Consider the following 12530-nt stretch of genomic DNA (forward strand, 5'->3'; position numbering starts at 1 on the left):
CTAATGATGACGACGGTCGATTGTTGGAAAAATCCATCTGATTCACTAATATCCTTCAGGAACAGAAACTGCTTTCCTTACCTGATCCAGTGTACGTGTGAATCCAGACCCACACCCACACAGTTGACTGCCCCCAGGGCAATTCAGGATGGGTAAGAAATGCTGTTCTAGACAGTGAAGTCCACATCCTGTCAATGAAGGAAAAGAAATTACCTCAGGAGCCCCCCAGCTACCCCCTGTCAAAAGAAATCCCTCACGGAAAGTGCAGAACGCCAGAATATCCCTGGATTAATCGAGAACCACATTGACTTCCTGTGTCATTTCTATTAGTGGACTGTAATGCTATAACACTGCTGACTATCACACTAGAGGAAGCAAAGTCAAACGCAGTCCATGTGATCACAGTCAGGTCTATTTTTAATAATCTGATATTACTGTAAGTAAAGGACAGTGTGTCCCAGCAAAGGTCAAACTCTGGGTTAGTGCACACGTAGATGTGGGAGCTCAGTTCCCTGCCCTTTGTATCTTGTGCCTGTTGTAGGAAGCAAAGGTGAGTAATTTTTCGAATAGAAAATCATTTAAATGAGTTGCTAATGTTATTTGATGATAGAACAGCAATGTAAGAAGGAGCAATTAACCATCTCTATTTGCTAAGATATTTCAGGAGTAGGTGATGTTTCAATGTCACTCACAGCCTGCTGCAGCTTTGAGGTTTGGATATCAACTACTCCCCAGACAGTCACAAACCTGGTGTAGTTTTTGTCCATTTAAAGATAGTGCAGGACTCAGACAATCCACGTTCCCATTGCCCACTCTCATTACAATCCCTGAAGAGTCTGTGCAGGCCTCAAAACATAGCGTTCTGTAAACTAGAAAATTGTACAACGATTCGCAGAGTGAGGTCTTTGTTTTTATTCATTCAGGGCATGTGGGCATCACTGGCTGGGCCAGCATTTATTGCCCGTCCCTAATTACCCTTGGGAATGTGATGGAAGCTGCCTTCTTGAACCGCTGCAATCCACTTGGGGGAAATGTAAAAATCTTTCTGACTCACTAATGTCCTTTAGGCGAGGAAATCTGCCATTCTCGGTGTGTCTGGCCTATATGTGACTCTAGACCAATAGCATATGTGGTTGACTCTTAGCTGCCCTCTGCGCAATTAGGAATGGCCATTAAACGCTGGCCTGACCAGTGACACCCACATCCTGTGAATGCACCTAAAGAAAGGTGGACCCACAATGCTATTAAGGGAGAGGTTTCTGGGATATTGACCCAGTGACAGTGAAAGAACAGCAATCTATTTCCAACTCAGGATAGTGTGTGGCTCAGAGGGGAAACTGCAGGGGGAGATGTTTCCATATAACTGCTGCTCTTGTCCAACACAGCAGAGGTTGTGGGTTTGGAAGGAGTCTGGGTGAAGTTTTGCAATGCACCTTGTACATCTAGCAGGATGTGATGTTCAGCCTGCCTGCCTTGGGTTTGGGAGAGTTTGATGTCCAAGGTGCATTGCTTTGGGTCAGGGTATCAGCTGACGTCAGGGTTTTCCATCTCGGAAGCCAGCAGGGGTCAGGCAGCTTCCAGTTTTCTCCTGACTCGGTCTCATTTTCAAGTAAACAGTGTGCGTTGTCTGCCCACGAGGGAATCATGGGGCAATTGAGCAAACTGTCAGCGAACAAAGCATCATGACAGTAGGGATTGTCCATTCAGAGCCCATCTCCATGAACTGCTGGAGAATGGGTCTCTCCAGTTACATCAACCGAGGACGACCAGCTACATTGTAATGATCTTCACACTAACAGGATTTAGCTGGATAAAGGGATGGTTACTTTCTCTTCTGGGAGGAGCTCTGTACCACGTTAGCATTTTGGACAATTGTTGACTGCCTTTGCTCCATCTTGTGACAGGTGTTTGGGGCGGGCAAGACTCGCTGAAATGTAAAAGCCAAAACTTGCCCACAATCAAGACATCTAACCATTTAATTCAATCACGTCGATGGTTTAAGTCTGTAAGTGGTGGCATTTCACAATGAGCTCTCGGAGATGTTGAATGTTTCAGCTTGTTCTTACAGCGTGCACCTGCTCACCAGTGTCAGGGGAGGGGATGATGTTTGAGGGCATTAGACAGATTCAGGTTTCGGGTGGTGTAGAGTGGATGTGAGAAGCTTGGCAGAGAGCTGGAGAGAATGGGCATTGGTGGAGCCCAGGGTGAGTGACAGCTTACACCAATTACTTCAGAACAGTTGGTGTGCTGGTGCTCCAGGAAGGCTAGTATGTACCCAGCTTAGCAAGTGGGTTTGACACTGGTGCAATGGGTCTAACATCTAGATGGCTATCATGCGCCTTAACCAACGTGGCAATAGGCACATTTCATTGAATCATAGAATCCCTAGTGTGGAAACAAGCCCTTCGGCCCAACAGGTTTACACCGACCCAACAAAAAGTCACCCTCCCAGACACATCCCCATATTTACCCCTGACCAATGCACCTAACCTACTGAACACTATGGGCAATATAGTTTGGCCAATTCACCTGTACATTTTTGAATTGTGGGAAGAAATTGGAGCACCCAGAGGAAACCCATGCAGACAAGGGGAGAATGTGCAAACTCCATGCAGATAGTTGCCCGAGGCTGGAATCAAACCCAGGTCCCTGGCGCTGTGAGGCAGCAGCGCTAACCACTGAGCCACCGTGCATTCTGTGTAGCCACACACTTTGGCATGTGCCTCTGTGCTGAGGGACAGTCGATCTACAATCTCTGAACCGGCAAGCGCACAACTAATTCCAGCTCTTTAATCCTTCCAACTGGTGCCCACTTCCTTTGCTAAATTGTCGACTCTCTGTGGTTTCAGATATGGATGATTTTGGTTACAGCTTCCACCAGGGTGAGAGAGATTGGCCTTTGTTCGACAGCGTTCCTGAGGAGTGCCGTTGCATCCTAAAACCTTCCCTGGCCACCTCGGAAGATTCCGACCTCAGTGAGGATTCGGAGAAGATCTTACGGTCTCACCCCAAGAGGAGCAAGAGGGTCAACCTTAGCCGATCTCGCCAGTCCCCTAGCCCAGTGGACGTGGCCATACAGTGCACGCGGAGAATAGACAGGGAAGAGGGACAGGCAATCTTTCAGAGCAGAGGCACACCCACTTTGGCCGGGCATTTTCCTCCAGAGCACGACAGCATGCCTTACCCCTCCGAGGATGTCTTGTCTGCTGCTGAAGAAGACGTGGAGCTGGAAATCGTTAACCAGTTTCTGATGGCCACTGGTCACATGACATCAAGCGGCAATCCATCTGGGAGGCAGCGTTTCCTGATTTCTGGCAAAGGTCTCCATACTTCGAGAACACCGCAATATCTTCACAGTTCCACTTCCGAATCCTCGTACTCTACACATCCATCCAATTCTGTCACTCCCACCATGGTTCACCAGTCTCACGATGGGAGTGCCTGCGCTAGACCCAGTGTCATGCTGGACATGGACAGCTATGTCGAAAATGTGCTGGACCATGATTGTTATAAGAGCGATATAGAGATGGCCAAGGATGACCATTTAGATGTTGGATTTCGATGCACACAGGCACGTGAGCAAGCTGCCAAGGCCCTCCCAGAACTGTGGGACAGTACAGTGTTCCAGGGCCAACACAATGAATATGGACAAGTCGTTGTCCCCAGTGGCACTCAGCCTCAAAGTGTGTTAGAAGAGGATTTCAATGCACAGGCTTCTGTGCCTGTGTCAAAGGACAATCAATTTCTAATAAGCAGGGACCCTTCACCTTGTTTGGAATTAGTGTCAGCTGCAAAAGGGAAACTTGAGGATGATTATTCCATCACGTGCCCTGAAATTTATGAGTATTTTTACGAGGACTTTGGAGAGGAAATGGATGACAATGCTTTACTTTTCTTGCGTGTGCCTTCCATGTTCAAGCGTGTGAAACAAGGGAGCCGTCAACCAAGGAAACTTAATTTATTGACTATCATTAAGTCTTTGGTACATAAATACTTACATCCAACACAGCAAGGTCAAACAGCACTGGTGTCTGCCAGGAGTTCTAACACATCTGAAAGCACAAAGGCTTTTGGCAATCCTGACCTTGGATCACTAAATAATGCATTAGTGAAATATTCAGAAGGTGAAGCAAGTCAGACAATGATGGAGAGCACCATACAGCGAGGTAGCTTATTGAGTGAATACTAATCAGTGTTGGTGTGGAAGTAGGTGTTGAGAAGTTAATTTGACTGGTGCAACAAACGTGTCTGGGAAAAGGCTGAATTGAAGTGCTGTATGTTGTTAAATTGTTTGTTCGTGTCCACTAACAGTTGAGTGGTTGCAGTGCGCTCAAACATGTTTCATAACAGCAACAAGAGATCCAACTCATCTACAAGCTTCTCCTATGCATGTCTTTGCACTTTCACCCTCACTCCTTTCAATTTTCTGAAAGGTGACTAATTGCCTTTAGATTTGCATCAACCAATGACCTAATCAACTGGTTTGATTAAAGCAAAATACTGTGGATGTTGTAGATCCAAAACTAAAACAGAAATTGCAGTGAAACTCTGCAGCTTTGGTAGCATCAGTTGAAAGAGAAGCAAAGTTAATGTTTCCATTTCAATGTAACCCTATCTTGGAGTTCCACAGGATACCAAATTCAGAAACAGCGGAGATGCTGCCTGACCTGCTGAGGTTTTCCAGCACTTTCTGTTTTTGACAAAGTTATTAAGTAAAACTAAAGTTGCCATCGTCCTGTCAGACTATAGGGCTGCTCTCTCATTGGCTGGACGTGACCGGTGGTTGTTTAACTTATGGGTCACAATGGAGGTTGGCTAATGTGGTGCCATTATTTAAGAAAGGTGGTAAGGAAAAGCCAGGGAACTATAGACCACTGAGCCTAGTGTTAGTGGTGGGTAAGTAGTTGGAGGGGATTTTGAGGGACAGGATTTACATGTATTTGGAAAGGCAAGGACTGATTAGGGAGAGTCAACATGACTTTGTGCGTGGGAAATCATGTATAACTAACTTGATTCCGTGTTTTGAATAAGTAACGAAGAAGATTGATGAAGGTAGAGTGGTGGATGTTGCCTACCTGGACTTCAGTAAAGTGTTCATCAAGGTTCCGCATGGCAGACTGGTTAGCAAGTTTAGATCACATAGAATACAGGGAGAGCTAGCCATTTGTATACAAAATTGGCTCAAAGGCAGATGACAGAGGGTGGTTGTGGGGAGTGGCTTTCGAACTGGAGGCCTCGCACCAGTAGTGTGCTGCAAGGATCAATGCCGGGTCCATTACCCTGACAGGGTTGGAATCCAGGGCCCAAGAGCATTACCTGAGTCTCTGGATTAATTGTCTAGTGATAATACCACTGGTCCATTGCTTGCCCTTGTTTATGTTAGCGTTGGTTGGTATATCACAGTTGCTACAAGCTCATTAACATACTTACTGAATCGCTAGAATCAGCCATTAAACTTCATTAAATTAAACTTCAGAAGGTTTCAGATGTGGCACTAGCTGAATCCTCAGCTCCCAGGACATTAGGAAGTCGTAGGGTTTTGACTCAGAGGTGAGCTGCGACAAACAGAGACATGCCCAGAGAAAGAGATAATTGCGATCTCTGATGTTGTAGTGTTTGTAATGAGGTCAGCCAGGTGGACCTCATAGAATAAGAGTTCCCTGATTGGGACTATTAACCTGGTCCAATCAGGGAGCTCTAGCTGACAGATTCGATTTGATTAGATTTATTGTTGTCACGAGTACCTAAGTATGGTGAAAAGTTTTGTTTTACATGCAGTGCAGCAGATCAAAGGCCATAGGGTGTTTGGACAGAGTGAAGAATACAAAGTTACGGTTTCAAAGAAGGTGCATAGAAAGCAAGGTCAACATTAGGTTTGAAATTTCGGAGGTCCATTCAGCAGTCTAATAACAGCAGGGATGAAGCTGTTCTTGAACCTGTTAGTCCGTGTGTTTAAGCTTTTGTGTCTTCTGCCTGACGGAAGAGTTTAGAGGAGATTCTAACCAGGGCGGGCAGGGTCTTTGATGATGTTGGCTGCATCTCCGTGGCAACGAGATGTGTAAATGGAGTCAAAGGATGGAAGGTTGGTTTGCGTGATGGATTGGGCTGTGTTCACGACTCTCTGTAGTTCCTTACCATCCGGCAATTGCCGTGATCCATCCGGATAGGATGCTTTCCATGGTGCATCTGTAAAAATGAGTGAGGGTCCTGATGGACATGCTGAATTTCCTCAGCCTGCCTTTTTGATGATTGCTCACTCTGAGAGCCGGCTCTGAGAAAGCCAGACCAGTGACAAGTACTGAGTGCACGTAAATAAAGGATGGCTTGATGATGGGATACCGGCCTCTGTGGAGTTGTTTCAGATGTGTTTGGTATTGAGGGCAATGGGGAGCATATGAGCACTGGGCTTTGCCTACAAGGCAACCTTGGCCAGGTGAACTGTGTTGTGGAGTTTGACAAGGAGATAGTCCCTGCAGAAAATGAAAGGACTTCAGAAACGTTCTGAAAGGCAAAGTCATAATCTCCTCGAACAAATTCAATGAGAAATTTATATTTAAATCAACTTGTTCACACACACACACACACACACACTCCTGGACTGGTGGGACTTGAACATGGGCTCCTAACCTATTATTAGCATCAGAAGTGTTAATGAGGCTGCTGTGTTAGGGAAGTAGTACTGAAGTGATTTCAATTGCTGTATGTGAATATGCTGTGCATTAATTCATTTGCTTAGATTAATTAGAGAGAGTAAAATGATGTCCGTATTTGAACTTTGAGCTCTCGGATAATTATCCTGTCAGGGATAGGCTAACCCCAAAAACCTAACTGATGTGACTGATAGTTGCAGGAATGTACTGAGCACACATCCTAAGCTGTACCAGACCTGACAGTACAAGTTCTCTTCAGGACTATTCAGTCAACTGAACAAACTTAAACAGGCTGCAGGTTGAAAGAAAGAACAACTCTGGTCTCCTGCATGTCTCTGAGTTCCATTCTTCACCTATTTTGATTTATTCCAAAAATACACTTAATTCAGATAATTTGTAATAGTATGTTAAGAAATGTTCAAATTTGACATTGCCAGACAGGAAATGCAGATTTCTATATTTCAGTCCAGTATATGGTTTTCCGAGGTGATTCACTGCACTTGCAGTTGCAATTATAACTTACATTTACATTGTAGAACATATTTCAGTTTTAACGTGCAGCCCCCGCAGGGTTTTATATAGTTTCTGGCTTCTCAGTGTAGTATGGCAAGAGGAGCTCAATGGGCTTTGCACATTTCAGTGGCTCCCCTCATTTGTGTCTCCTTCAGCGTGTAGGCCTGGACTTTGGATTGTGCCAGTCTGTAACACTTGTTCAGGGGCAACTCTTTGCATAGGAAGCCCAGTAATTTTGTATCGAATGCTCAGCATTTCTCAAGATGTTTATTGTTCTTCAGGAGCAGTTGATGTTTATCACAGTTTGCATCCCTATCAGCGGTCCATTTACCAGCTCAGATGCCTAACTTGTGGTACTGTGGTTCCAATTAGCTCTGAAGCTAAAGGTTTAACCCCCACTCCTACTGAGATAGACTCTGGGCTTATTCCCTCAACCTGCCTGAACAGAAAAAAAACTTTTCCGCGGTAATTTAGTTAAGCACTATGAAAGCCTGGCCTTTCGTCTGAGAGGAAGGTCTGTTTGAACTATTTTCCCTCCAATTGTCTGCTCATCATTCCTGAAGTCACTTAGGTTTTCTGCAGCCTGAAATCTTGGATTGCTCTCATTCTTCACAGTGAGCATTGCAGGCTGTTTGTCTGTAGGAACCATCACATCTCAGGTTGACTCTGTCTTTACCAGTTCTCATGCCACACTAAGACCAACAAACACTCTAATCACAAAACAGCTTCTCCATCTTGAGATATATTTGCAGTTGCTGTGAGCATGTTGTGTCCCAGGACTGGTTGAGAAAATGCCAACACTTCAGGGTTTAATTTCCTCTGATGACTTGTCCACATTATTCTATTGCAGTCATAAGACTACATTGCTTTACAACTATGCTTCCATAGTGTAGAAAGGAAATGTTTCACAAACCTATTAACTGTGGCACTGCCAGAGAAAATGAACCCAGAATATGTACCAAAAGGCTAACCTTCAATCAGCCTGTTGTGTAATGGACAGCTGTCTTTGAGATTGTTCATTGATTGGATCATCAAGGCATGAGCATTTGAGTGTTCTGTTGTTAGTGATGTGCTACCAAGATGTGGTTTCTTGGGTCAAACACTATTGACAATATGCTAAGGTCTGAATGCCCTCTTTATGTTAGCTCACATGGGAGCTGTACCATAGTGTTAATGACACTGTGTTAATTATCTAGAGACCCAGGCTGGTGTTCCAAGGACATGAGTTCAAATCTACCATGTCAAGGTGGTTAAAATTTGAATTCAATGAAGCATTTGTTTTTAGAAGTCAGCCTAATGGGAACCACATGACCATTGACTTAATACCCATCTGGATCACTAATGTCCTTTAGGGAAGGAAACCTGACACCTTTATTGGGTCTAGTCGACACGTGACTCCAGACCCACAGCAATGTAGTTGATTTTTAACTGCCCTCTGATTTGGTCAATCTGTCCAAATGCAATTAGGGATGAGAAACAAATGCAATTAGGGATGAGCAACAAATGTCAGCCTTGCCAGCGATACCCGCTCACATACAAGAATTTTAAAGGTGTCAATGACGATTGTGTTGGTGTCATCTTTGAGTTGTTATACCAAAGGGAACTTGCTGAAGGAGTCAGTGTCCAGAATATAATTGTGTTCTTGGAAATAGAAAATAGCAGTCACAATCTTTCACCTTGGCTCAGTGAGGATTTCATCGGGAAAGATACAATCTCATTATTGTTGAGGTTGATGATGTCTTTAATGTTGCAGTCTGGAATCTTCAGTGTTGTAACTGACAGGTTTTGTACCTCCTGAATTATAATAATATGCAGATCCTTCTATTCTGCTAGAATAACCAATAATCATTGGTCCTACAGTTTCAACAATATAAAAGATGTACACCACTGAGAAACTGTATTGACACTGAAGGAGGATGATTCCAACATGTGCGATGTCAAGTTCATTGAAAGCAGATATCCTGTCATGTGTGGACTGCACAACATTGTGCAGTTTTCTGCATAGATCCCTCGTAAAATGCATTTGGGATGATATATGCACTTTGGTCATTTAGCACATATTGTCCATCTAGAGTAAATGACCAGTGCCATAAACCTTTCAAATAAGTAAACTTTGATGAAATTACAGTCCAAACCTCTATATTAATACCCATGTTGATGAACTGATTGACTGGTTCACCTGGTAGTTGCTAGTCGGACATGATCTCAAGTCAGTGTATCCTGAAGTTGACTTGAATTTTAAGTTTGTCCTCTAAAATCTGGAAGATTAACTTCAAATCTGGAATATCCTTTCAGGATCTTTGAAGGAACAGCAGATGAGTTAACTCATCTTAATCCCTTGTTTCCAACAGCAATAAGGAGTTTGATGTTTTGTCTTTCTTTATACTTGATTTGATGAAGAAAAGATTAATGCACGGTTTAAATAACTGAAATTTTGACCAAATATCAATGTAGTGCCAATCCATTCTTGCTTTCCATCTTTATTGTGCTTTGGATACTCTTTAAACATGTCACTATAAAAACCTGTGTTACAGCGCAGGGCTGCAATTTTAATTTTTTTTTGCAATTTTATTTCTTGTTGCTTTCTTTAAAAGTTACAGACTGTGGATCAAATATTGACTAATGACATCATGCGTGCTTTTTAAAACCTTTGCCCCATTTCAAAGAAGCAGGACGACAGAATTAACTGATGCTTGAATACAGATTTAAATGTACAAAACCTTCGTATTTTAGTGTTGTGGGCTGTATTTTGTTCTAGAAGAGCTGTGGTAGATTGGAGCTGCCTTTCTAAACAAAAAGCAGACAGGCAGGAGACTGGAAGAACACAGAAAGCCAGGCAGCATCAGGAGGGACAGACAGGAGACTGGAAGAACACAGCAGGCCAGGCAGCATCAGGAAGGACAGACAGGAGACTGGAAGAACACAGCAGGCCAGGCAGCATCAGGAGAAGTCGATGTTTCGGGTAAACAGATAAGCCGTGACCTCCTATTTTATTTTAAAGAGAGAGAGAACACTCACAAGTATTTCTTGCTTCAGTACACATACAATACTTCAATCTGATTTGTTAAGTTCAGATCTGAATCCAGGTGGATAACGAGAAATGATTGTTGGAAAAAGTATGCTTCACAACCTTCCACGCTATTACCGCCTTTTCCACATTTTAGTGCCAACTAGTTGTCACTAACTGGCTGCGTGATGTGGTCTGTGTGCTAGCTCATGTGAAATATGCCACAGACATCAGATTTTTGTTGAGATGGATGTCTTGAAGTTTATTAGCAACACTAACTATTTGCATTGCTTATGCAGACTCAGACATAGTCGGGGTTCTGTGCTTCCTGATGTTACTCTACATTACATACACATAACTGACTGACTGACTTACTAGGAGAAAGTAAGGACTGCAGATACTGGAGATCAGAATCGAGATGCTGGAAAAGCACAGCAGGTCAGGCAGCATCCAAGGAGCAGGAGAATTGACATTTCAGGCATAATCCCTTCATCAGAAATCCATGACAGTGAACACACTACAGTGATCCCACTGTACTGAAAGAGTTACTGAGGGTGGGAAATATCATACTGCAATGCAATCATACTGCACGACAGCATATAACTATTTCAAAGGTACTCTGCTTGTCTGACATGGAATCAATGCAACAGTGCAACAGCAAGGCTGACTCATTCTGATCCCCCCAGTGTTTCAAATCTAAAAGTTAAAAGTGTATCTAATATGATGCAATTGGACATTCACCCTATCCAAATCATTGCTGTCTCAGTAAAGCAACTCTCTCTGTTTTGAAGATCTCTAGCTCCACTAACCATTTCAATTGTTCACTGTGCAAAGAAGAATTCTAAATTTGATTATCCAAGTTAAAAAACTATTTCTTTCTACACTCAGGGAGAGGACATTCCTGTCTGGCCCGCACTCGGAAAGATTTCTGTTTATTTTGTTTCGTTTGCGCTTCCTGGGCTATGAAATCGGCAGCTTCTCAGTCAGATATGTGGAAAGCTGGTGAGTGTGCAAGCAGTGGAGGTACATGTTTCATGGTAACCTCAGCCAGTGTGGGAATTTAACCCATACTGTTGGCATTACCCTGCATCACAAACCAACCAGCCAACTGAGCTAAACCAATTCCCTCTGATGTAGTAGATAGTGTTTGGGAGCCCAGGAGACTAGTATTTCACCACATGAGGTGGGGACAGAAATGAGAAAGCATGTTTCAGCTGAGCTCATCATTGTAGAGTTTTGCAGCAGAGAAACAGACCCTTCAGCCCAACTCGTCCATGCTGACTAGGTTTTCTAAACCGAATAAGTCCCCGTTGCCTGTGTTTGGCCCATATCCCCTAAACCTTTCCTTTCCATGTATCTGTCCAAAGGTTGTAACTGTACCCACCTTTAACATCTCCTCTAACAGCTCATTCCATATATGCACCATCCTCTGTGTGAAAATGTTCCCCCTCAGGTCCCTTTTAAATCTTTCCCCCTCACTCTAAACCAATGCCCTCTAGTTTTGCGCTCCCCTCCCCTAGAAAAAAGACCTTTGCTACTGACCTTATCTACACCCCTCAAGATTTTATAAACCTCTATGAGGTCACCCCTCAACATCTCAGACATCAGGGGGAAAAAAATCCCAACCTTTCCCCCTCTCCCTATAACTCAAACCCTCCAGTCTCGTAAACATCCTTATACATCTTTTTTGCACCCTTTCCAATTTAATAACATCCTTCCTATAACAGGGTGACCAGAACTGAAACACAGTGTTCCAAATGCAGCCAAACCAAAGTCTTGTACAACAGTAACATGACGTCCCAACATCTTATTTCCTTTTGTGTTTTTTTTGCAGCATTGCTGGTGAATATCAGTGCTATCTCTGCCATAAGATACTTTAGGACACGTACAAAAAAGGAAAATTCTAAGTTCTTGGCTCTCCAGGACTCTGGACAAAAATAACTCTGAGAAAAATTAACTTTCCAGAATTCAACTTGTAAAGCTGCAAAATTAAACAATGCTACAAAATCCAAGTGTTTGCCTGTAACTTTGTACATTAGCCACTCAGAAACTGGTTTCACGTCTCTCTTATCCATGTTGTAAAACATGGCAACTATCTGTTATCGCTTGTTTGACTGTGGTACAGTGCTGGCATCTGCTCCTTTGTATTTAACATGTGTGATTTGGGCCAGTTTGATGGGGAGGGGTTGGTATTTTATTCAAATGTGGCAAAAATTGGCTGTGGCATTGAAAAGTGCTTTGTTCCACAGTCAGTCAAATCCCTGGCCATGACTGTATTTGATCAGTTTAATACGAGGATGTGCGATGGCATACTGGAAGTGATAGAGGCCCGGATACTTTCTTCAGACAATACAAATTAT

The 12530-nt window shown here is 43.4% G+C and overlaps 1 protein-coding gene across 1 annotated transcript; it reads left to right on the forward strand.

Moving 5' to 3' along the window:
• Positions 1 to 461: 461 nt before the first annotated feature.
• Positions 462 to 12177, forward strand: perm1 (PPARGC1 and ESRR induced regulator, muscle 1). Its single transcript, XM_043676133.1, has 4 exons — positions 462 to 550; positions 2850 to 4166; positions 11059 to 11172; positions 12005 to 12177. The coding sequence occupies exons 2-4, from the start codon at positions 2852 to 2854 to the stop codon at positions 12109 to 12111; spliced, it is 1536 nt and encodes a 511-aa protein (XP_043532068.1). The 5' UTR covers positions 462 to 550; positions 2850 to 2851; the 3' UTR covers positions 12112 to 12177.
• The last annotated feature ends 353 nt before the right edge of the window (positions 12178 to 12530 follow it).

The sequence above is a fragment of the Chiloscyllium plagiosum genome, chromosome 34 (genome assembly GCF_004010195.1).
Source record: "Chiloscyllium plagiosum isolate BGI_BamShark_2017 chromosome 34, ASM401019v2, whole genome shotgun sequence".
Taxonomy (NCBI): Eukaryota; Metazoa; Chordata; class Chondrichthyes; order Orectolobiformes; family Hemiscylliidae; genus Chiloscyllium; species Chiloscyllium plagiosum.

Excerpts from the sequence above, each read along its gene's own strand:
- perm1 (XM_043676133.1), top strand. The coding sequence starts at position 2,852 with ATGGATGATTTTGGTTACAGCTTCCACCAGGGTGAGAGAGATTGGCCT. Across the intron at positions 4,167-11,058 it reads GGAGAGCACCATACAGCGAG|GGAGAGGACATTCCTGTCTG; the intron begins GTAGCTTATTGA and ends TTCTACACTCAG. Across the intron at positions 11,173-12,004 it reads GTCAGATATGTGGAAAGCTG|CATTGCTGGTGAATATCAGT; the intron begins GTGAGTGTGCAA and ends TTTTTTTTGCAG.